Source organism: Amblyomma maculatum, chromosome 8 (genome assembly GCF_055883805.1).
Source record: "Amblyomma maculatum isolate TAMU_Amacu chromosome 8, ASM5588380v1, whole genome shotgun sequence".
In the NCBI taxonomy this organism is placed as follows: Eukaryota; Metazoa; Arthropoda; class Arachnida; order Ixodida; family Ixodidae; genus Amblyomma; species Amblyomma maculatum.
In genome coordinates this window covers 89340374-89366136 of record NC_139351.1, presented here as the reverse complement: position 1 = coordinate 89366136, position 25763 = coordinate 89340374, and the positions used below count along the sequence as shown (strand labels likewise).

Here is a 25763-nt window from a genome sequence, read left to right as displayed (position 1 = left end):
TCATTTTAATTTTGTTTTTCAATATCGTATTTGATAAAATTGCAGTTATATTTTTGTAGCAAATAAATTATAACTAGCACCATTTTTTTGTTTAAATTACTTATTTTTACTGCGTAAAAAGTTTTAAACATGTAATCTTAATTAGTGCACTTGTCATGCACTATATTGCACTTCGCGAATTCTGTGACGTTTCTCAACAAAGGAACGCACTTATTGGGTGCGGAGCAGCTGTTCGCCGTAAACATGGCGGCAACCAGAGAAAGCGATTTCGACTTCTCTGTGGAAAGTACGGAAGACACGACGCTTCAGGGAGTCCAAGCTGGCTCCGTCACCATGGAAAACGTGCCAGCAACGAGCAAGGTTGTCCACGTGAAGGTCCCCTCGCGCCTTGAAGACAGCGATGATGACAGTGACTCATCCAGTCCGCACGATCTCTGGGATGCCGTCAGGATCGACTTAACCCAAGCGGGCTCGGACTCCGACTGCGTCGTGAAGGACTCTCGAATCAGCCGCGCACCGTCTATGGACAGAGATAATGTGCCGGTCGAGAGAATCCTGCCGCGAGTGAATTGTCCGGAGCGAATCGTAAGGAAGGATCTCGAGTTCGGTGAAAGCAGTCGCTTTTCCGCCAGCGTATCTCAACTTTACCCATCCCCCTGCATTTCTATGCATTTACTTAAGGAAGCGTATTTGTCGGTGTGAACAGATTTGTTCTGCCTCTAATATTTTTTTTTAAATGCTAAGCATGACCCGAGATTGGTTGTGAGTCGATTTTCATCGCGTTTGCACTAGTGGTAACGTATCGGGTTATTTCAATCGACGTGGCTGTTTGCATAGTTTCGTAACGTATCAATACATCTTTTTCCATAGTGTCGTAACGCGTCAATGTAAATGGTTCACTGGTCGACTAATTTCAGCGCTCACGTAGTGTTGTTCATAAAGGAAAACAGAGTGGGCAAAAGTTTTTTCGGAGCGAAATGCATCCATTTCTGTCTCGTGAAAATACGCTTTCAAGTCTGTCGTTTGAAGCCGAGGGCAGGAAGCTGAAAACGGGTCTAATTAAGAAAAATGGGGACCCTGGGCTACAGCTACTTTACTACAGCGCATGCAAATCCCCCCTCCTAACCCAAACCCTTTGGCGATCCTTTTTCACTTCCATATTACACTTCTGCAATATACCTAAAAAAACGAACAAGGTGTGATCATTGTGATTAGTGCAAGAGTGATGCATTAGTTTGGCAGAACACAAGCACAGCTATTAAAACTCAGACGAGTAGGTAACAAATACGAATTAAGAGACTATAATCCAGTACACAGTCCGGCCCGCCCATTTTTCTTTCTCAAAGCTGCAGAAAAGGAATGATGGAATTATTTGAGAGATGTAAGGCAATAGTGATGATGGAGGTGGAAAAGGAATTTCCTCCTTATCTCATCTGTTGGTCCAGTTACAATTTTTAGATATTGCCGACCACCACAAGACGGAGGAACTGACAAGAAATCATAAGAAACTTTTCTCCAATCCCTAAGCAAATGCAAATAACCTCACAAGAAAGGGGCCTCCTTGAGTGGGAGGCCTTTTTTTTTTTGCAGCTTGACATGGTCTTCACAAAAAGCTAAATATGAAGTTGTATTAGGCAAGGGTCCAGTCTCTTTGTTCTGGTTTTTGCTGTTCATACCTGCTACTCAAAGTTCTGTTATTTGTAATTCCATATATGAAGCAGGCTAGAATGAATGGGCTCCTACCCTCGGAAATGTGGCCTTGGGCTGCAGCCTCCTTAGCCCCCACCTTAATCCAGTACTGTCAAAGGAGTGTGGACCTTGCTCACCCTCTCAATTCTGCGCTGCTGTTTGTAAAGATATGACATGCACTTATGAGAGGATAGTTAAGATAAGGCCTAGTTTCTGAGCATTTCTGCCAGCTGCGTGAACAGGACAATGTAGACAATGGCAAGAGGCAGCTTGCTGAGCAACCAGACTAAATGGGGATGCACTCGATTTGATGTCTGTTGCCCCACAGAGCATTCAGTTTGAAGACCCCTTGTTGTCCGCTTGTATGAACTGTTGAGGTGAGGGCCCACTCGTAACAATTGTTGATTGCAGAGATGCCTGGCAGATCACGTGATGCGGTGTTATTTTGAACCGCATGGCAAGGTAAATTTATTAAAAGATACAGCGTAGCTTTTGTTCGGCGAAAGCCATTGACCTGCCATCGCGGGCTACGCACAAAACGCGCTGTGAAAGTGCAGTAATGAAAATGACAAAATGCATGTTTGAAGTTTTTCAAGACCTGCTTATACACTGTTGCAGTGAAACAAATTGTTTCCGTCCCCAGATGCGATCAGCCACTACTCTTGCCAAGCAAGGACAAATGTCACAATATGTGATACATTGTGAAGTGCTGTTTTTCCTTTTTCCTGCATGAAAATATTAGTGGGAATTACTGTTCGTCCCTTCAGGTGCATGATGTCAGCCTTTGGCCACATGTTTTAAGCAAGAGAATTTAAGTAATTGTTCAATATGCTAGGACTTAACTATAACCTCTTCATCATACTCACGCTGGCAAGACGTGGGTGTATTATTTGACGGCCTCTGTGTATTTCATAGTGCAAGTCATGATGAGCAGTGGTGAACAGCAGTCAACAGTGATGCAAGTTAATCTTTGTGTTTTTTTTTTTTTTAAACAAGCGTCTCTTGTACATTGCAACAAACATTTGATTTTGTCAACAGCTATCCTCGCAGAAAAATGTGTCGTCGTAATAAAAGCAACCTATCGAGCTGAAAGGATCTGGCAGTGAGGCAAGGACATAGTGGAAGTTTGGTTTTAGAAGTCTGCTATCACAGCTTGGTTGTACTCCGCACTGAACAAAAGACCACATATGGTTCGCATGCCGATGGCAGCCATGAAACTGCTTTCTAACTGTGGCAGGACACTTTTATGCAGTTAATGCATGGTTTTGCTTTGGTGGCTGCTTATTTCTGTTCCAGAAATTATCCGTCTTGTGACACGCTATCAAAAAACCTATTTAGCCAAGCCACACCTTAAGCTAGAGATAACCCTGAGCAGGTGACACTGCACTAGCAGGCAGCGCCTAGCTGGGAGGTAAAACCTCCAGATCTGCAATGGCTTATGTGACTTCGCATATCAATGCCTCTTGGCTCATCACCACAGTACTCTACTCCAAAGATATCGTTTTCTCACTGCATTCCCGGTTCCAGGGCTTTCGTAATTTTCTTCTCTGACCTACTTTAATTGGTCATAAATAGCCAGCTAGCCATGAGATGTATGCCAGAAATACTGATATCTTTTTGCTTAAAGCCAAATAAAAAAAAAATCAGTTCATTTTATATTTTTTTTCTTTGTCCAGTTTAAAGCAAAAACCCCAACCTCTGTCATGATTTTCAGTCATGACCTGGTTTTCAGTTGGTGATGAGCAGCGTTTCTGTTCTTTTTGTGCAGTCATTGACGAAGCAAGTTCGCAATGGATAAAGCTATACTCACTTGCAGCAGTTTGAACATCCTCACAAAGCGCTGGTGCACTGAAAGCCCCTGAACACAGAAGAGTTGACTTTGCGTGATGATTATCGTGCATGTCACTATTCCCACTGTGGTTTCCCTCTTAACGCTAAGTGCACCTCATCCCGCGCATTTCCACTAGAGTTACCCGAGTGTGTCCTAAATAAAGACTGCAGAGGATTTCATAGCAGCCTCCTGTATTATAGTCCGTTACAACATTGTAAATCAGCCACATCACCGGTCGGGTTAGGCTTGCGGATTCTTGGCTACATGAACAGCGCCACCCATGTGACCAGCACCAGGTACATGACTGTGTGTCCATTGCAATTAGTTTGGTAGTCTAGGTTCCCATAAAGTCTCTAGGTCTTTGAATCTACTGGAGATCTAAGCCGTTAGCAATAGAAAAACAGCAGCATAGTGAAAGCGCTCACTGTGTTTGGTGATCTATGCCACCAAGCATAACCTTTAGGCACTTTTTTGTACAGTAGATGGCTGTGGATGCACAAAGGAGTGTAACCACTGGTAAAGTTCAAGACTGATGTAAAACTGTCAAGTGTGAAACAGCAGAGATATTTCACAACCGAAATGTTTTTTGCCAATTTCATGGCGTTTCATGAAAGTTTGTCCAATATGTCTTCACAGTAAGGTATCCATGGTTTCATGAGAGTATGAAATTTGAGGTTTGCGAAGATGCAGCTGTGTTATGTGGAATTAAATTTGATGTACTTTCTGCGTCGAATGAAATTCAAACTAGGCAATTCAGATAGGAACAGCAAAATGAGATTTTGCAGATTGACCTTTAGTCAATTTGAATTGACAACATGAAAAACCATTACGAAGTTCCCTACTTGTTTCAATCAAATTTTATGGTTTATTTTCCAATGGCGAATTTGCTGTGCATTGCATTCAAGGGATCACCTTTTTTTTTTTTTTTTTTTATGGACATGAGCATCTGTCCCCAGCCGCAAACGATCTTGTTTGTTCAGGGCTTCTATTTCTTCTTTCTTTTTTTTTTTTTTTAACTTGCCACCCAATCAGTTGACTAAGTTGTCTCTGAGCATGCTTTTACAAATACAGTCCTGTTTGTTTACAGAGTAAAACATTCTGACTGTCTCGGCACCCATCTGGTGAATGGTGCCTTTTTTTTTTTTTTCACTCTGATGAGCATTTTCTGGACATCCATTGTGGGAATCGATAAAGCTTTCTAAAACAATATTTTCTGCTCTTTTTCTCCCCAAACAGGTTATCTGTCTTGACCTTTGTTCAGAAATGGAAGCTATGCCTTTCATGTTCTCGGATGGGTAAGTTCCTACTTTCCACATTGTTTTTACCTTTTTTGTTTACCATAGTTAACCCTTAACCTCTGCATGTGAATGCATTCTTTCCTTTTCTGGATGGCTGGTGCACCTTGCTTGAAAAAAAAAATTAAAAAAAAAATAAGATACATTTTTTTTTTTTTCCCCACACTTATATTTCACACTTTTGATGAGGGCGTTATTTTTGGTTGTTATTTCGTTTACAAAATGCTAAATAAAAAGCTCGGGCAAAATCTCGTTTCATTAACACATAGCTAGGACTGTGTATTACCAATCAGAGCTGCACCTTGCGCCCACACTACAGAAGCTTGCATGCCATTGTTGACTAGCGAAGACAGCTCGCAGCTTCGCATCTTGGCGGTGTTGTTACTCATATGCATGCCTTTGACGAGGAAGGTGTGACTGAAAGGTGAGGTGCAGCAAGGTTCGCCATGCTTGCCTGTAATCCTTTAAGGCGAAAGCCTTTAACGCCTCATCGTTGTTGACAGAAGGTAATCAGCAGAGGTGTCACGCTTTCGAGAGCAAGAGTTAAAAACAAATTAATAAATCTTGTCTCCACTGAGAATCGAAACTCCATCCCTCGGATCCCCAGCCCAGCGTTTTACCAACTGTGCTACGCCCCAGATCGTAAAACGCTCTTCATAATTCTCCTTGTCTACCGTGAGGATGATAGCGGGATTTCGCGAGTGACAGATACTGTGCCTTTCCTTGCCTGTAAATGAATTATAGAACGCCAGTGAACTTTGATGTGCTCAATGAAATGCTGGTTGTGTTCGACAAGGGGCGCGCGATGTATCGTCACGACAGGTCATGACGTCACCAGGCGACTCATGCATATATAACGCTGACCTCGACGGGCGTCCGATCCAGGCGTCCGTGCGGCGCCTTTCATTTGCCGCTTCCTCGAACGCCGCACCACACAGCAAACAGAAGCAGACCCAGATGTCTAGGAGGCGTTAGTACAACAGGCGTCAGCGGGGTTTGAAATTGATTTACAGGGTAGAAAAGGTGCAGTATCTGTCACAATTCTTGGCGGACACATGTACCATGAAGCTGACCCAAATGTCTAGGAGGCATTAGTACAACAGGCATCAGCGGCGTTTGAAATTGATTTGCAGGATAGAAAAGGCGCAGTATCTGTTACAATTCTCCACAGACACATGTACCACGCCATAAAGAAAGGGAGGGAAGTGGGAGTGAAAGAAGAGAGGGAGGTAGAGTTGCGGTTAATGGCTTTCGCCTCATCGCACTTTAGTGGTCTAGCCGCTAAGGCATCACTATGCGCCATAGTCTGCGTGCAAAGAATAAAACCGCATGCTCGATTTGTGTTGTAGGCCTCTTTAGTGATGCTCATGAGGCCTTCACTAACCCATGTCACTTTTCATATTGCACTCTGCTATGTTGGCAAGTACAGTGTAAATAATCTCTCCAGACAGTGAGCTTAATAATTAGTAGCGCATTATTTAGCATAGTCGTGTGCACAAATTTAGTCATCCCTTGTTTCATTATTTCAGTTAGCTCTTTTTTATGTAGTGTGTGTCTTCTCTTAAGAAACATATGTTTAATGCCGCAATGGCATGTGATCTTTCTTACTATTTTTGGTATGTCAACTTCACAGTTTGAAACCACTGTGGCATTTTTAACAAAACATGCCTATACCAGATGAATGCGTGGTGTCTAAAAGGTTGCATTGCAAGACTAATTGAGTTTCTTGAGACCAGTATCCATATGTTGGAAGTGTCCTTTAAGTGAATGTTTTCCAGATGAGCTTGGCTGGAACTGGGTTCCAATTCCACTTATTTGAAGGTTCGGTAGTACACGTTTAAGTTCAGTTTTTTCTTGCTTTGAAAGAAGGCAAATGCAGTCTTCTCAGCTCACATCAGCTGCTTGGATGCTTCTACTTCTTTTAAATCAAACATGAATGTCTGTTTCAGCTTTTTAATGCCTGTATATAAAAAGTAAGTATTTAAAGCATGAGCTTTTTTTATTTTTCCATTTTGATTTTTGCATTTTAAAGTCACTGAAGCAGTGGGAAGCATTTCTTTGCAGACTGGAACAACCTATCCAACAACATCTCTACCGTCACATGCTCATCCACATTCGTCGAAACTATTGCCAATCACTTTCATTTCCTCAACACATGATTACAACTGTATTTGTGCCTCCTCTTATGTAGTATTTCTAGCGAGTCATTAGGGTGATAAATTTAATTGAATGATGACATAACAGGATTGGTGTATCACTTTCACATTTGAGACCAGTAAAATGGCGTGGATTTATTTGACACGTGCACTAAGTGAACACTCCAAGAATATAGATGCAGCACAGACTATATTGGTGGAACAATTTCTTTGATAAAAATGGCAGGTGGCTTTCGTAAGGGCTTTAAATGCAGCGGAAGGTTTGGTGGGCAGAAAAGAATTGGTTTGCAAACTTAATAACCAACATACGGGGTGCAATAACTTCATAGGTGTGCTAATCATGAGTCTGTACACGTCGTGTTTTTTTTTTATCCGCACGGTGCGCTAAATTGTGCTGTGTTCTTTTTCAGGTCAAAGCACTCCCCCCTGTTCATCGTCAAGCGGGTGATCGAGCTGTTTGTACATAACAAGCACAAGATGGACAAGCGCCATGAGTTCGCCCTTGTCGTTTTCCACGAAGTGCCTCTTTGGGTGAGATGGGTTATTCCCTGCTTGACTCTCGCATTGTCCTCTTTGCCTCTGAAAGAGATGTAAATAGATATCTTCTTCGAGAGTCTTTTCTTCGAGGAATGTCTTGCAATGATTTGTACATATTGCCCAAGCACTTTGCTGCTGAGAAGAGTGCATGATTTGAGGGATGCCTTTTTAAACAGAGAGCGTGAGTGGCAGCGGCACCTGCAGTTTGGGCGTTTTAGGCTTCAATGCCCTTTGTGACAGCATTCGCTGATATACATATTGTGTTGATGCAGTTCTGAACTTATCTGGCTTTCTTCTGCTCGGGAGCCACGATTTCTAACCTAACCACTGGGTTTTCTATCTTTCCTTCTCTTCTTTTTTCTCCCTGTTAGCACATCTTTGTTTCATTCTTCAAAGTCATGTATTAGCTCCTTGCTCATGGTAATTGTTTTTCATTTTAGCTTTTAACTTAATCATTAGCTTTGAGTCTGCTTGTGAAGAGGAGGGCAGAGATGACAGATGACATTCATGATCAGTTTAACAAATGCAGATTGGCTGCCAATTACTGTTACCACTGCGGTAACCTCCAGTGAGAAAAGATACCAAGAACAGTGTGTCAGTGGAGTTATTATGCACGTAGAACTCCCCATCATTCAGAATATTTGCGTCTGTATGTCGTTTGCATGTAGAAAGAGGCTAGCAATCTAATATACAACCATGCCGAGTAACATGCTTACAGTGGGACTTCTTTTTCTCACTTTTAACTTACCTTTCAAGCGATTTCCTCAAGCCACATAACTGTTTAGTTTTGATTGATCTCGTCAGGTGGTTCTGCGGTAGTGGTATTTTAATCAAGCGGAGATTTTACGTGATTCCATTGCCCTTTGCCTTTTTTTTTTTTTTCAGATCAGGAACTTTACGAACGATCCGAAAGAAATCTCCACCTTCCTGGAGGACCTTAACGAGACGAGGCATTGCGAAAACTGTGGTATCCTTGTGGTGCTACCTTGTTCTTGTCTTCTGTAGCCAGAACTGACAACCGGCTTTGTTTGCATTAACGTTTTGCATTATTTTGTTGTTTTTGTTGTTACTGTCAGCCATTCTTTCACTCTGTACGTTGATTATCCTGAAAGGCTGCAGCTTGTCTGCGGCAGTGCTAAGCCTCCTTCCTACACCTTTTCTCGTCGAGTACAGTTTGGAGAAATACTCCTTGTATGTCACGACTCCCATCTGAGACGCACAAAAGTGACACATGAAAATAAAGAAGCCATGGACACCATAAGAAACACACATACAGCACAGATGACACCACTAAATGCACCAGATGATATTCATACGCACCCACCCGCATTAAAAAGGAGCTGGTCGGAGCGGGTAGCACTTGAAACTTTCAACAGCGCTGGTAAGACATCTAGTCAGTGTCTGTTGTAGGAAGTTGCTTATTTCATGTACGGTTCAAGCACGTTTGCATGTAGAGCCATACCTCTGAGTGCTTAATGCCTCAAGCTTTAATGACGTTTGTTCACTGGCATGAACACAAATAATGACATTAGGCTAAATACTATTCTCTATACTATACTGTATGTATGAGCTATAAATACTATAGCTCATTTTCCTATAATATGCATGCCTTAGCACAGTAGTGTTTTTATTTCTCACAAAACGATTTTGTGGCAAATAATGAGACGTAGTCCTGCATGCATTCAGCATAAGTAGCTTTGCTCTTAGAAACTCGGAGCTATAACAGATTTTAAGACTGCCTTCTTAAACCGGAACACTGTTATAGAGATTTGGTGGGAGTTATTATGCAGCGCGCATTTTTCTCGGCACCTAATTTTTTTTAGCTGTCAACTAAAACTGTTTGGTTTCTTGGTATTATCACTGCTGCATTTAGTGACATTAAATCTGGATGCGTGCTACTAGCTCCAAAAATAGTGGCATTAATCGATTGAGGGCATTATACACTTAATGCTATTAAACATGCCTATCTGGCATGAGTACAAAGTAAGGTTTACACTGACAGCTAATTAACTGATGTTTCTTAGACGTGGAATGGAGTCTCGAATAGAATCATGTGTGCTGAGAATAGCTGCTGTATTCTGCGCGGCACTCTTGGGAGTCAACATAGGTGGATGATGTCGTGAAATCGGTTTGGTTTGGTTTGTGGGGTTTAACATACCAAAGCAACTCGGGATATGAAAGACGCCATAGTGGAGGACTTGAAATTACTTTCCATAGATTGGGCTTAACACAACCTTTATATACGTTGGTATTTAATTGTGCCTTTCGTGTGTAGTTTTCTAATAGGGGCCTTTTCCAAATTTTGAGAGCATTTGGTTAAACGCAGAATTAAAAAATATATTCTATGAGGCCCTAGCTATGCGGTATTACAAAGAATTTAGAAACAGCAAGCCATGTGGCTTATGTAAATACATTTGTAGCCATAGTGGAAAAGTAAACTGTTTTCTGATAAGGCACATTTTTAACCTAATCAAAAACTCAAAAATGAATACACTTTCAGTTTTACATGTCGAACTGGTGAAGCAGGATTTTATTAGATCCTGCTTCAAAACAATAAAAATAATTCACGATACAATAAAAATAAACAAGATTTACCAAAATAGGGTCACATAATAGGCTTACTAATCTAATGAGAGCGCTGGCTATTTCAGTTGACAAAATACAAGTTATACCTGAAAAAAAGAAAAAAAAAACATAATGAATGTGCTGTCCGTGACCTCACACTTTCATAAATTTTTTCACTGTGAATAAATATGCTATTTTCAACCATGCATTCCGGTCTTGGCGCAACTTGGTGTCAGTGTTGTGTGTGTCAGCAAGTGCTCAGCAGCAAAAAAGCGATCTCCTACAAATGATTTTCTGCTTCTTTTGCATAAACTGAATGCTTAATTATTTGTCCATTCAACAACAATTCTCACTGCTATTAATTAAGCCACAAAAATCGTTTCCCTTCCATGTTTTATTTGTTTATTTATTTTTTCTTTTACTGAATAAGAATCTGGAGCATTTTGTTTGAGATTTCCAGGTGATATGGGGTATTTTTTACGGCAGTGATTGTGCCATTTCCCTCGGTGTTGTATAGCAGTAAAACCGTCGACCCCTTTCGTTGCTTAAATCTGTGATCCCTGTTTGAACGGGCATCTTTCCCTGTTTTAGCACGCTACGTGACTCTCTCTTTGATCCTTGACTAATGACCCTCCAGACCTGACCAGTCTATTCGATGCAATGTAAGTATTGCTGTTATAAACTCTGGGCAATTGCTTGACGAGGGGGATACCAACGCATGAATAGACAAGGTGCTCTGAGGCAGAATTGTGCGTTGTACCACCATACCAGAACCAAAATGCAAGAAGCGCTGCCTGCCAAGCAGAGTTATGCATTTCACTCGTTTTAAAATTTTAAGTTGTGTAGCAGGCAGCTCGCGTGAATCACGTTTTTGCAAGGGATGCATTAAATACCCAGGTATAAGTGATGTCACGTCGCTTATATACAAAAAAAAATAACGCACAGGGGTGTTTGTATTTGATGTATTTGAATTATGGCATCAGGTTCTTGTTTTCTCCTGTCTGGTTTTTACAGGGCATTTTACACTGAAATCTATGTGCGGTCTGTATCACCCTTGTATATACAGGGTGATGGAGCAGCACACAGCCATGCAAACAAATCGGTACCTCTTTACAGCTGCTGGAAGCAACTCTTGCTTGAAAGTGGCGTCGCACTAATCTGCAAGCTAGATGAGGTCCTACGTAGGCAGTTTACCCAAAAACCATGGGCTGATTTCTCGCTTCTTAAGCATGCATTTAGGATAAATTTCATTTAAAGGAAACACTGTTGTAGCGTGTGGGGTTTACTATCGTGAGATGACACACTGACCATAAGGGAAGCTATGGGGGCGGGTTTTGGATTAACTGAAACCTCCCCGATATTCTTGAGTATGCGCTGATATCCTGCGGCATACAGGTGCCCTTTGTCCTTGGCCTGCATCGAATGTCATTGCCGTGGCGGGTGTTGAATGGGTCCTGTGGCTCAGTTATCAGATGCCATAACCACAGAGCCACCTCAGTGGGACACTGCAATTACGTGGTTTACATGATTAGAATATATAGCTCAGCTGCAGTGCTTAGAATACTAGGTTTGTATGGGTGAATGGACACTGAGAATCAACTAAAAACAATGTGGTCGCAAGTGAGAACGAGCTTGCTGAGGGACGTTCATCAAGCCGCTCGGAAAAGCGTCTTTGGAAACCACACGTTGCTCTTGCAGTAAATCATGCAGTGATGCATTCCATCCTTTTCTGCAACATTTACCTATTTTCACCCAGGCAGCCATCTGCTGCTCTTCTTTGACTGAAGCCTCCTTACTACGCTCTTGAAAAAAAAAAAAAAAAAGAAAGAAAAAGAAAAAAAAAGAAAAAAAAGGAAAAAGGAAAAGAAAAACCAAATGTAGGGCTTGATACAGTAGTGTCTATAATTAATTGTCACACATATGAACATGCGCGATTCTCCAGTGCTATTGCCAGGCTAGAAACATTTTAGGAAGAATGCAAATGCAAGGTGGTAAACTCCAGCCAGGCATCAAATAAATAAGTAAAAAATAAATATATTGCGTTTGGCAGCTCACAAGTCCTTAATACAACTTGTGGCGAGTACAGTCCATATCGTTCTTTGTCGCGGTGTGTGCTGATGACCTCCAGCATATCATCGGGACAGGGAGCAGCTGACCATTCCATCGCTCTTCCTATAGCACAGTGGTGAGCTTTGAAGCAAGAGCTATTTGGTTCTGGATGCATCGGAACATTATTGTTTATTGCTCTAGTCCCCGCTCATAAAGAAGTGCAGTCAATTTTGAAGCAGGAGCCTTTTGACTTTAGATTGCAGTGGAATTAGTTTTGCTTGCTGCTGCTGGTTTTCATGGGTGTCAACTTTCAAGTGCTTGAACTTCAAAAAAACTTTGCATTTGTTGCGTAGCTTACCTCACAATCTTATGCTTCCTGGTGTGCGTGTGAAGGACGCTTGTTAGTTAGTAATTCATGTTGCTAGTTCGTATCTTCTTATTGTGTTGCGAGTCTGGAATGGTTATTACTGTATTCACTCACATGTGGGTCAACAGGTGTTGTGGCCGCCTTCAAGCTTTCACAAACCGTGCCAATTGGGCTGTCACAATTGTCACACATTTGCTGTTGTTGCCTGTAGAAGCGAGCACACCCACATCCCCGAAGTGGGCCGAGAGTGCGTCTTCCCGCCACCGTTCCTGGTCCGAACGATCCTCATCTATGGCCGGTCTAACAGCGTCCCCACCATCCACAGCAGTATCCAGGTGATGGGCGAGGGTTTTACATAACCAGAATTTTATTTAAGCGACTCGCACATTCAGGCCAGCAACTTTAGAGGAGCGAGAACAGCAGATTCTCTTTTCTTTTTCCTTTGTTTTTTGTGTGGTGCATAAGGTGTTAGTATTCATAGACCTTAGCATGGAGCTTGCTTGTGCTTGCTAAATAAATTATAATTCGGTTTCTTCTCTTCACTGTTTCACTCTGTTTAACCTTCTTTGGCATTGCATTTTTGTGAATGCAGATTTGCTGCTTTTGCTGTGTTCAATGTGCTCTGCATAGTAGTTTTTCTTTTCTTTTCTTTTTTTTTTTTTTTTTTTTTTTTTCAATTTCTGCACTTTTCATGTCACCTTATGTTGTACTTTATCATATTTGACGGTGAATGCAGTAAATAGCATTCTTCAGAACAATTAATATCTCCGAAGTTAGCTGTGCAGAAGTTCAGTTTATCTCTTGTAATAACTGCGTCATGAAGACAGATACTTTCTCCCACGTTGCGCCTCTTTCCACATGCACAGTGGTAGTATGTTTACAGACAGAAATTTGATATGGCATGAGCTTTCTTGCTTGGTTCGCTTTACTTCTGAAGTAAATGCAGCAGTTAGCATTTTGAGGCAATTTCAAAAGGCAAAATCATAACATGACTTGCATGGTCATTGCATCATGTTGGTATTTCTTCTAGCTAAAGCCTTCTAATGGCAGCTGCCTCATGGAACAAAATTTTGATGCAATAGGTACTATCGCACTCAATATGACTTGCAACCCGTGAGCATGTGGCCACAGCGGTTTTTGGAAGCATGGCGGGGCCGACAAGCGGCGCGCCTGAAAACTAAGTGGAAAGGATTCTGCTGTTCCAGCAGCCAGCTGCATCCCCCGTGTCATCTGCTCAACAAAATCTTTGGGCCTCGGTTTTACCGGGCAAATAAGGTGATAACAAAAGGAACGAAACAAAATAAACTGCGACATGCGCCTTGCATTCGTCACCCAAGCACCGGCGATGCGATAACGCCATGGCACTGCCAAGACCAGATGGCACAGGGGTGAAGACTGAGTGCCGGAACAGCGAAATCCTTTCCCTTTCGTTTTCAAGAGCGTCGCTTGTCGGCTCCGCCATACTTCCTGGGAGTGCTCGGGCCACACTGGCTTGAGGTTGCAAGTCATATTGAGCGCAACTGTACATCTAGCTAAGGCCCAATTTGTAAACTTGTACTCTGCATATATGCAGTTAAACATCTAAAGTGATTTCACTGTACTAAGGATCAGGTAACTGCCCTGAAGCGGTATAAATGAACACTCATCAGCCAACTGTTTGGCTAGCCGCACCTCAGCATATGCACAAGTTTATGTCCACCTTTAGTGCCCTGTAACATGGACATATTTAATCACTTCTATTGTTTAAGAAGTGCTGAAGTATTGCCCTAATGAGCATCTTTAATTTCTTAGTATCACTTCATGGGAAAGATGCAATGAACTGTGCTTTTCTCTCTTTTCTTTCCTTGTCTTCCGTCCTTTCAGACACTCAAGCAGATGATGCAGTTGCTCTACTTCTTCCTCGACATCCTCTACGTGCACGAGCCTTTGTCTGAAGCAAATTGCTGCCAGGTGACTCCCTTCCACCCAACTCCCACTTTAGCTTTCAATTCAGTCGATGTTTCGGTATGTTTCTTGTTGCGTGCAACTAAAGGGCAGCCACAGGAACCCAAAGATTGGTGTTTGTTTGTGGCTGCTCTCTACACTGTCCTGTCTTTGTAGCATTGACCTCACTTCACAGTATACTGTTTCCTTTTAACTGCAGCACTCGTTTTGGGCATGATGACATGGCACATCAGATTAGTTTTACTAATCTGCCAGTTGTGATAGCTTAAATCCAAAGTCTTATGGCCATCACTTGCGTAAAGTCACTTCCTACCACAGTAAACTCATGTAAATCAGCCTCCAAGGGACCAGAAAAATAAGTTTTCTAATTAACCTGCAATAAAGGAAAAAAGGCAAAAAGCGCTTGCATCACAGTAATTTTATGCAACGAACACTTGTATGATGGTTGCCTGCATTTGAGGTAAACCCAAGTGAGAACGACGGTTTTCCCCGGTTTCGTCAGGTAGCTTTGCTTTGCATACACTGTTGGGAACATTGAAATGCTTCAAATCGTAAAGGCCTCCGCTACCCTTTTCGCAGCGCAACGCAGTACTAGCAGTGTTGCCTTGTCGCAAAACAGCCCCGTCACGTTTTGAAGTTGCTTCACCGCCCAGTCAATGCAGTGAAGCATCGCAGCGAAGCATGCAGTGCAGTGACACTGCACATAACTAACATGTGATTTCAGCTTGTTGGAAGCAGCACGTGAATGTACACTAGGGACATATGTATAGGCATTACAACAGTGTGGTACCGTTCCAAAATAAAAACAAATGAACAGTTACGCACCAGTCAGCGTTTGAAACAGTGCGACTGTTCTCGGTCACAGGATGACACGAAGTTAAGGAGATCGAAACCAAAGCTGTGTGTCTGGGCTGTGTTTCGGAAATGGAAAACTCCTGATTGTCATCGTACTTGCCATACGTACAGAAGTACAGCCTCACCCACTTCTAGCTGCAACACGCTCACTGCTTTCAAAGTGTCATTGTGTCCGGCCCGGCCAAGCAATAAAGATGAGTGGCAGGCCATGTGAAGCAGCATGTCCGAGTCCCTGTGTGCTTGCATCTATTTGTATCAATATGTGCCTGCGTCGGACGCACTGTTGCTTTGAAAGCAGTGACAGTGTTATAGATAGAAGTGGATAACCCTGTACATGGGCACCACCTTTTATGCAATTCAGGTTCAGGGATCTCTGTTTCGGCGATTTGTGGCTGCGGAGGTCGTACTTTGACGTGATCCTTCGTCCAAATTGACCAGAGAAAGCCCGTCCAGGTCCAAATTAATCACCATCCAATGCCGTAGCCTTACATGAGCGTTGACCGAGACCGTGCACCTATTCTAATTTACAAATTAACGGGGTTCAGTTAACGAGATTTACTGTGTAGAAAGGTCATATGACCCATTAAGTAGGTTATATGGCCTTTTTAAATAGGGTCATTAAATTTAAATGCATTTTGTGGTGAATCTATTACGGTGACCCGTGCTTACTAATTTCTTGCACCTCATTTTGAATCAAGGACGTACAACGTAAGTTCGGTGTCTTAGCTATGAGGTATGTTACTGTATGTTACTGCCAAATGGATTATAAGTGTTGTCATGACTGATCCCATTGCCAGGTTGAATTTTTCAGCTGTGAAGATGTGAGGAAGCTGCAGGACTTTCCCGAAACATAGCTCTCACTTATCACTCATTTACAAGCCTACCTGACTTAGCAGGTTTCTCATAAAATAGGTAGGAACAGCAGATGTGCAGGCTCTGTTATTCAAAGGTAACAGTGCGTGGGCCTTTAGAGATGACAGGACCAGAGAAGATGATGTCCCGGTGTGGGCCAGATATTTTATTTCAGTAAATGTTTTGTGCCTAGAGTTAGTTTCAGTGATGTGTAGTACCAGTAAAACTTGGAGTGGTCACCAGTACTGTGCTTAGGGAGACAAGAATGGGGACGTAAGAATAGATACATACAGCATGCACCTGCAGCCTCAATTGACGTGTTCAACTGACTTAGGCATGAGGCCAGAGTGGCGCCACAACTTACCGTACGTCAGCCTACTGTAGATGCCCCTGGTTTCCCTATTTAATCCTAAACGGTAATACAGAACTCATGCCCACCTGTAAATCTTTTCCCTAACCACGCCATGCTGTCTGCAGACAGAGAGTGCGTGTGTTTGTGCTAAATGCTGTCCAACGCTGACAGCACTACAAGCAGGTGTGCTATGAATGCAACTTGACTGAATGTTAATCAGGTATGTTTGTAGAGGTTTTGTAACGATACTATAGAACGCATCCAATGTACCTTAAGTAAAAAACATGTCCTGCTTTGTCCTGTCCGTGCCTGTGAGAGACGTGCACACACTCTTAACATCCCCCAGCTATATCAGGAGTCTGTGTGCACGTCACACTGGAGGTGATGTGGAAATCTCGCAGAATGTATTGCGTTTGTTTCTCTGGACCTTTCTAACTGCTGATTTATTTGCTGTTCACTGAATTACCGAGTCCTTAACTAGTTCCTGTAAAATCTCACACATTCTTAGTAGCATATAGTCCTAAGCTATCACGTTACCTAGCTAGTGGTCATAAAGCGACCAATCGGCACAGATATAAAGCCCTACCTCCTGCCAGAGCCATGCCGTGATATTTTTGCTCACAATGACGACGCCAGGCTTCCTGCAAAATGGGTCATTTAACGCTATCGCATTATAAAGGTTAAGGCTGTTGTGGTTTTCGCAGAGATTAATATTTAACTCAGGAACAGGGACATCCTGGTGAATGTGATAGCTTTTCAATTTCGGTATCAATACTTTCACTCTACTGAAATTAATTGCAGTCATATGGCACGTGAACTTCAGGAGGTCCTGGGGAATGTTCACTTAAAAGTGATAGTTTTCTCGACCGAGGCAGCTGTGCTGCAGCTTATTTCTAACAAACGAAGGGACTATCAGGTATTGAGAATGTTCATGAGTACATGTATTGCGTATTAGTGAAGACTGCACTCATGCATTATTCACTTAACGCATTTGCGGAAATTTTCTGCTGAACTTTGGCATTTATACGTAGTTTCTCTCTCTGAACAAGCTCACTTATGCTGCTGCATATTTTGCTGGTGCCTGGTTAAACAGCAGGTGCTTCCAACTTATTCGCATCCTCTCTTGCTTTTAAATTCCATTTGTCACCTGGTCACTGCGCAGATTTTTCCTCATTCCACTGCTCATCCAAGTTGGGAGGTTATTATCTTTTCTCAAGGTTATATCCTGTATTAACATTAACATGAAGGGATAGGAAGCGTGCAGAGTGGGTCAGAGAAATAACTCGAGTTACTGACATTCTAGTGGAAATCAAGAAGAAATGGCCATAGGCAGGGCATATAGTGTAAAGAGAGGATAACCGATGGTCTCTAAGAGTAACCAATTGGATTCCAAGAGAAGGAAAGCGTAGCAGGGGGTGGCAGAAAGTTGGGTGGGCGGATGAGGTTAAGAAGTTCACAGAGGTCAAGTGGATGCAGCTAGCACAGGACCGGGTTAATTGGAAAAATATGGGAGAGGACTTCGCTCTGCAGTGGGTATAGTCAGGCTGATGATGATGATGATATCCTTATATTGGCACAGAACTAACCCAATTTCCGCCTACCATGCTCTCTATCCACATTGTTCACTGTTCCTCCGAAAGGCTCTTAACTAGAGCGCAGAACTGGAATAGTACTACTTCACTATCTGCAGTTTTGTAGATGGAAATGTCTGCATCTCTGCTGAAATGTTGCAGTTCTACTCAGAAACAGTGGTGCAAAGAAAACAAAGCAAAGATTTTGGAAACTACTAGTTTCCAAAATCTTTGCTTTGCAGTGCCCTGAAGCTAGTTCAGTCGAAGCTCATTTTGGTGTTCCGGTGGGGTAGTTCGTAAAGGGTAATTTACCTGAAAAAGGTTGTTGGAATGGTTTGTTTCTTATTGTAAATCACTACACCTTTTGTTTTGCATGACAGAGAGCATTATTTCACAGTTCGATCAATTTTGTTATTTGTCAACAGCACGCATTATTACTCCCGGCGCCCCTTTGCATTGGTAGTAGCCTTGAGAGGCTTTTGCTAAAGTTGAAACAGCGTCAGCATCATAAATGTGTTGTGAATGAACACTCCCACATTCAGGTGCCAGCCAATACTGGTGTTATCAAAGTAGACTTGGGAGAAGCCATTTTAGAGAATGCGCTATCTCTCCGATTAAAGTGACACTATCCCATTTTTGTTGTCAAATTGGCTTCTCGTGGCCCTGTTGTTGAGGTCTGCCTCGCAACTAAGGGTGGATGGTGTTTATTGACGAGGAATTTTGGAGTTGAAAATGGAATGGTTTTCTTTTTTTTTTTCCCCGACCAGTGTCGTCACCAATGCCATGAGTCTAGTGATGACACTGGTACATTAGGGAATATGTGATTGCTCGTTAAAAGTGGATAACAATATGGCCTAGTCTTGGATGCCGCATGCCATCGCGCTGTACTCATGATGGCTTAGTGGCCCTGTCATGTGGCTGCTCGGGGTGTGGTTGCAGGATCAAATCCGTGATTGCCGTTTTTTTTAATATGGTAAATAGATGGTATAGAATAGCTTCATTTCGTCCCATGTCTACCTAGGAGGCCACATAGATGGTGAGTAGATGCTGTGCTATGGGTCGATGTGCGATGAGTTGCTATGCCATGAGCTGCTGTGCTAGGGGAAGAGAGGCTTGCGGCACGTTTCTTGACTTCACTTCAAGGCTTACTTACTTCAAGAGGGCAGATTGCCTGCAAATTTTTTCAGCATTTCTTTTCTTGGCTCCTGCTAGTTGATGGGCGATCACTTTTGGTTAACGAATCCCGGCCGCGGCGGCCACTTTTCAATGGAGGCGAAAAGCAAGGTGCCCATGTGCTGTGTAATGTCAATGCACGTTAAAGAACCCCAGGTGGTCGAAATTTCCGTACCCTCCACTAGGGCGTCTGTCGTAGCCTGAGTCACTTTGGGATGTTTAAGCCCGCAAACCAAACCAAACCACTTTTGGTCAACAGCATGAAAGGCTGAATCAGAAAAAAGACAGGACATAATGCTTGCTGCCATCTGGTTCAGTTTTTATACCAACCACAACATGTGCTCCGAAATTTTTGTTTGCATTTGTTTACATGCATTTTGTTCCAAATTTTCTCAAGCCTACATTATAGCAAATGCCAGTGCCATGGTAGTCAGTACCATATCTGATCTGATCTTTCGCACCCTTTGCTGTAAGAAAATTAAGGTCAGATGTCAGTAACACAAACTCATAAAGAAGCAGTAATTTCTTCAGTCTTCTGCTGAGTTCAAACTGCAGGGATTTGGAATTGACACTCCGCAGTACATGATGTTAATGGTACCAAAGGGCTATGTTAAAAGATGCTCGAAGTTCAGATTCAAACACGGTAAAGTTAATGACACTGCAATGCACACGTTTTTCTTTATAGCTAAACAATGCTCATGAGTTCAGTCAGCATCTTTTTTTGTCTTTCTATCTTTCTGGTGCAGGAGATATTCAATGCCTTCGTTGCCCTCGACGACTACCTCCAGTCGTATATGTTTGAAGTGTCGCGCAATGCCACGAAGCTGCACAACTGTATGGCCAAGTTACTGGCCCATCCGTTGCAGAGGCCACACCAACACGTGGCTCACTACAAACTCAAGGCTGACGAGAGCCCGAGCTGAGGTGGACACACCCCCGTGCACCCGTCCTGGGCCCTTTCTGTGCTGATCCTACATAATCCCACGAAAGCCCGTACAAAGGAGCCAGTGCGATGTCTGCGATGGGCGCTCTTCGTTGCCACCTGAACCCTTGGCCATGAAGACATCCACCATCCGGGACGCCGACAACTCTCGCTCTCTCTCTTTTTTTTTTTTTTTTCCCACGTCTGGTTATGTCTCGATCGCACATTGTCCACCAAAAATAGCAGCGTGCCAGTTGATCTGACACAGCCTTCAGAGATGTCCTTTTATTATTATTGTTGGAGTGCACTTTTGTCGCTTTATGATTGCGTTTTGCTGTCAGATCATCACAGCATATGATTGTTTGGGCTTATGTTTTTGTTGTCTACTTAAAGTCTCCAAGGAGTGCTCCGAGGACTGTGCTGTTTAGGCCTACATTATATTTACACGAATGCAAGCAGTCATTTTTTTATTTTGCTTTAGTAGTATCAAGCAACAGAGTGCGTAAAGTGAATAAGAAATGCTATACATGCTTCATTGTTCAGTTTGCGGTTAAAAATGTGAAAGTTATTTTTTAATGTGTGCTTTTCCTCGAAACTGGCTGACTTGTGGTGCCGAGAAGCAAGTCGTGCTTGGACAAAATAAGATGTCTAGAGGCTTACGCGACCCGCTCAAGTTAGCAACATCATTTTCTGCAAGTGCTCCAAGTTCCTTAGTGGGTGTAGAATGCTTCTATGTATGCTCCTATTGAACCTGAAGTGAGCACACTTCCAGGGTTTTAGCATTAAAGGCTAAGTGCTGTTTTTTTATGAGTAATTGTTTGCTACTGAACAGTGTAGGAAATTTGCCATATACGATTTCGTGGCTTGCTTCTTGCATATGGATGCTTTTTTTTTTACTTTATTTTGCTGCACTTTCGTGTAAAACTCGGAACAGTTAAACTATAACTCCTCGCCACCACGTTTAACTTGCTGTAATATAATTAAGTGTGCTCAGCAACACATTTCTGTTTATGTATTGCTGCAGTATTGTGCTGCATACTCAGTCACAGTGTCTCAAAGAAGTCCATTGAACAGACCAAGTTTGTGACAGATCTAGAAAGAAGAAAACGGTGCAGAAACACACAGAAATGGGAAAATAACATACAGACAGCACAAGTGCATGGTAATAACACGAGCACTTAACTTTAACATCTATGTCTGGTGACGATAGGTGCCAGCACTTTGCTTAATGTCGCCTGTTTGTTATGTCCCATACCGGTGTGCTTTTCGGGCCGACTTTCCTAAATGCTGCTTTTCTGATTCTTTTGAACTGTTAGGACCGTTTATAATAATTAACTTTGTTTCTGGTTCTGCAGTGTTAACATCATACTGGAGCCTTATTGCTCCCCACTTCTGCTCTTGTAACTGTCATGATGAACCAAGCCATGATGAATACAGGTCTTCCAACCGGGGAACCTTGTTACAGAAGCATGTATTCACGAGTACAACACGTTCGTAAGCTGTCACACGTGTAGCTTGTTTCTTTTATTTAGTATAATCAGCTTGCAACTGATGTCATCTGTTTTGTTCAGCTTGTGGTAAGAAGTGAATGCTTTTGTTTAGATAAAAAGATTGGCAGTGTCTCCAAAGCACAACTGTTTCTTGGTTTTACACAGTGTGGTTGATGCCAGTGCATAGGTGCACTTCTGAAAGTGTGGGGTTTCATGGGTTAATAACAAGAGCAGCACTGCTGTCCAGTACCTTACATTACCTCAAAGGTTGTGATCTCGCACCAGAGATCGGCAGGCTGTGCCGGATGACGACACTTACCAAAGGTTAGTGCTGTGCGCAAATGGGGCGCACTGCGTACCTGTGCTCTTCAAAAAAAAGACCGTTGCAATTATCGCGTCCAGCGCGGCAATGTAAAGATGCTGTCTAAGCCAGGATTGTGTACATACTAAATATGTTGGTATATTGCTGGGAAGCTTTTCTAATAAAACGCACAGTGTTTGGCCACAATGCTTGCCGTTTCTTCAACGTTTCGCCTTCTAGATCTTAATAATGCGGAACCTTCCATTTAGACTTTAAACCCTACGTATCAGCAAGACCAGCGTGGAGGAAGTGGAACGGCAAGTCGTTGAGGTATTTGCTTGCTTGATGCGGCAGCAATATACTCAAACAGTATGCGTCTGTTCAAGTGCCAGTGGTGCTCGCACGTAAGTGTAGCGTAAGCAATTTGCATGCGCATTGAGTTAGATCGTTAGATGCCGATGGCGCCTTTGAGGCACGCTTCGTCGCTCCGCTCCAAAGAAATAGCGGTTTGTGCGAAAATCGATATTGCACAATGACGCAAGCGCGCCGCGCGCGCACGCGTGACATTCGCCGGCGCGGAAGCGAATCCACTTCTTTTCATCCCGCGCCCACAAACCGTTGTGAGGTGATGAGTGACTATAATAAAGCCAGTAGTTTAAGTGCCTGAGGAAACGAGGTGGGCAGAGGAACGACACGAGCGTATGCACTTCCGGCGCGCCACGTTATGACGATACGAATAGGCGTAATGGCTCGTGTCCGCGAGGCGAAAAACGCTGAAAAATGCAAAAACTGGACCAGCTCGCAGGCATACACCTTTGTAATTGGCTCTCAGCAGTGTCCGCGCATCTCGGTCGCAAGCCCGGACGAACAAGAGTGGAATGAAGCAAAAACAAGCGCCCGGGCCAGCTCGCAAAAAACGGGGCGGCTGCGCACGGCCGCCGCCTTTCGGCGCGTCTGCTACGGCACTCGGACCAATCGCAACACGCCTTGGCATCCCGGTGTAAGTCAGCGGCGGCATGACTCCGTCAAAACTGGTGCAAAAACACCAGACCTCAGCCGACCGCGACGTAGGACGCGAGTTCCGACACTTGCCATCATTTTTTCCGCGTCGGGGTACAACCCCGCGAAGAAAACAGCGCAGTTTGTCGGCTTTACTTTTTTTTATCGCCCCGGCCGCTCGCCGAGAGCTCGCAAACATTTTGCGCGTCTGAGAGCGACGCTTGGCGCGTAGTTTCGTGAGGATGTATAGAAAGGAAGGTGTGAAAACCGGCCGGGAGAAACTATCCTCGCTCGCGTGAATTCCGCGCAGCGGCGCTGTAGTCAGGGACGCCGTCAGTGCGCGCGGAGCGTCTGCTTGCTCGCGTAGGGAAAAAAGGCTGTAGTGGAAATAAGCTTTGCTGAATGATCGAAGTTTTAGCAGGCATCGCAGCTCTTTAGACATGATAAATATTGCAGTACACTACTTTTGTCATATAGCTTCCGAACATGAATATATGACAGCAGTTTTGGCCATCTTTGTTAATGTTGCTCTTTCTTAAAAGCTGTGAATTTTCGTGGTGTCCTCTTAGGACAGAATGTCCCCCATGAGTAGTATTTTCTTTTTCTCTGAGGTGGACGCTACAGGTATTGCCAAGATCACCCGACAAGTTTTTCTTATGTCCGTTTCATTGCGGCAAGTCGTTCGAAAGCAGTCCAATGTGACACCTGCCAAGGCTGCCCCTAATTCAGAGTTACTCGGACTACTTTATTTATTGGAAATTAGCTGTCTCTGCTGGCCTCATGCAACCTACCTGAACAAAATTAAGGCCGTGTGCTCAATTTGTGCTTCCTCTACATTTATCGTGAATCCTCCGTCCCGCGAATATATGCTTCTGGTTCTGTTCGTGTCTTCTTTGAGGGAACATATAATTCTTAGAGCTACCTGTCCATCTTTTTTTCCTTTGGAAACACGGAAGGTGAGAAAAACAGTCCCTCTTTTATACCTTCACTGCATGTGGAGCGTCATTCTCTTTCGCAATGCAATTGAAGTCACCCTGTACATACCTGCCGACATACAATTCTAGACGAGAAAAATCAGCGCTTTGCTCGACTGCTACCGTCAAAACGCAAGTGCAAAGGTGAGAGATGCGCCACACACCAATATATACGCTGCACCTTGACGCTATTTGCTGTTACACCAGTTACTTTAAAAGCAAGATGATGCGCTGAAACAGCCTTCCTTCCGTCAAAGTGATCTCAGCAAGTAAAGCTCATGTATATTATCCAAACACGAGAGTCGAAACACCATTTCTCAGATATTTTCCTTGCGTAGATGGTATCTTTGCAGAATTCAGCAAGAGTAAACAAATAGCACACGCCACAAACAACATACAACACAGCGACAAATAACAATACCACACGCTGACTAGCTTTTCTCCGCCGTCTCCCGCGAAACGTTGATGGCGCCCCCGACTGCAGCGCTCAGTTTTTCCCTAGCGGTAGTCACGCGGAGAACGCCACTTCTCTACGGGCAGCGCGCCACGTTCTTCATACCTTCCCTTCTAAGCACTCTAGTTTCGCCCCAACATGCAGCGCGCACCGCGCACTGCGCATGCGTTCTAGAGCGCTCCGCCCGTAGTTCGCTCGGAGTCAACTCCCTTGTGTCCGCTGACGGCCGGCTCCCGGCAGCGCTCCGCACGATTGTTATTTTTTTTTTCTCTCTCAGCTCGTTCGACGCTAAAGGCACGCCGAAGAAAGCATTTCCAGCACCCGGTGAGCAAGCTTTTCCAACATGCCCGGCGCCCCGAAGCACAAGGAGATAGTGCTCGAGACGATCGACCAACTGCGAAAGCGCAAAGCGCGGCCGGACTTCGAGCGCATTTGTCACATGCTCCACCGGCGGCATGGGCTGACCAAAGCGGAGGTTCAGGAGGAGCTCGACCTGCTCGTCGACGCGGAGGCGGTGATCAAAGTAGACTACAAGGGCAACACGAGCTACCGCAACGCCGCGAAATGGGTTCGCTTCAACAAGTCGCTTTCTTCGGACACCGGCGCTGCTGCTGCGGCCGCGACGGCGGTCGCCGTCGGTTGCGGCGGCCCGCAAGCAACCACGTTCAAGGTAAGCCGCGCGATCGGCGATGCCGTGCGGGACATGTGGTTCACGGGCCAGTCGGGCGATTCGGACGCCGGCGTGTCGGCCGCTCAGCTGGATGCCTACCTGCAAGCCAGGGACTTCAAGTGCACCAAAGGAGCGCTCGAACTTGGCATTGACAAGGAACTGGCCTCCGGCCGAATGGTGCGCTTGCCCTGCGGCAAGTTCGCGCCGAGCGAAGCTGAAAAACAGCGTGCAGCCAAACTTGCGTCGTCCGCGCAGAAGACGACGACGACTTTGTCGCCGCCCAGGCCTCGTGTCGTGAACAAGCCGTTTCATCAGCAGCAGGCGCAGCACGCTGAAAGTAGCGCAGTTCCGCCGATCGGCACCACCGCGACGACAGCACCGTGCGCGCCGCCCGGTCCCGGCGCCGTTGCGGTCAACGGAACAAACGGCCTGCCCATGATGCGCGCACAGACTCCGCCGATCGCCAGGACGGCCTCTTCAGCAACGCTCACCTCTCCGAACGCCAAGCGGGCCAGACCTCTCAGCAAGCGCAAGGTACGTCGAATTCTCCCCCTCCGCCCCCCCCCCCCCCCCCCCCTTCGCTTCCCTATGCATACCTCTACTCCTCCCGCCCCTATCCGTTGTTCGTTTGTTCTTGATTTTATTTTGTCACCTGTCATTGCTAATCATGCTTGTGCCCGCAATCCTTTCTAGCAGCCATGAAACCGGTGCACACTG

At 44.2% G+C, this 25763-nt stretch overlaps 2 protein-coding genes across 4 annotated transcripts in view; both read left to right on the top strand.

The window, feature by feature from the left end:
* The first annotated feature begins 227 nt into the window (after positions 1-227).
* On the top strand, positions 228-22156 carry LOC146181762 (BRISC and BRCA1-A complex member 1-like). 3 transcript variants are annotated; one of them, XM_084576767.1, is made up of 9 exons: positions 228-585; positions 4757-4815; positions 6765-6788; positions 7382-7502; positions 8394-8475; positions 10711-10735; positions 12701-12824; positions 14353-14439; positions 19983-22156. In XM_084576767.1, exons 1-9 carry the CDS (start codon positions 244-246, stop codon positions 20157-20159), a joined length of 1041 nt encoding a protein of 346 aa, XP_084432893.1. In that variant the 5' UTR covers positions 228-243; the 3' UTR covers positions 20160-22156. The 3 variants fall into 3 exon arrangements, with proteins under 3 accessions (XP_084432893.1, XP_084432894.1, XP_084432895.1); XM_084576768.1 differs by lacking the exon at positions 6765-6788; XM_084576769.1 differs by lacking the exon at positions 14353-14439.
* Positions 22157-24512: 2356 nt separating this feature from the next.
* The window catches only part of LOC146181761 (histone acetyltransferase KAT6B-like), a 32534-nt gene continuing 31283 nt past the window's right edge, over positions 24513-25763 (top strand). Inside the window, exon 1 of the mRNA XM_084576765.1 lies at positions 24513-25580. Within this exon, the coding sequence (XP_084432891.1) occupies positions 24720-25580 (861 nt within the window). The 5' untranslated portion in view covers positions 24513-24719. The remainder of the gene's footprint in view (positions 25581-25763) is intronic.

Coding starts and splice junctions, on each gene's coding strand:
- LOC146181762 (XM_084576767.1), top strand. CDS start 244: ATGGCGGCAACCAGAGAAAGCGATTTCGACTTCTCTGTGGAAAGTACG. Junction 6,789..7,381: donor TTAATGCCTGTATATAAAAA/GTAAGTATTTAA, acceptor GTTCTTTTTCAG/GTCAAAGCACTCCCCCCTGT. Junction 10,736..12,700: donor ACCAGTCTATTCGATGCAAT/GTAAGTATTGCT, acceptor TGTTGCCTGTAG/AAGCGAGCACACCCACATCC.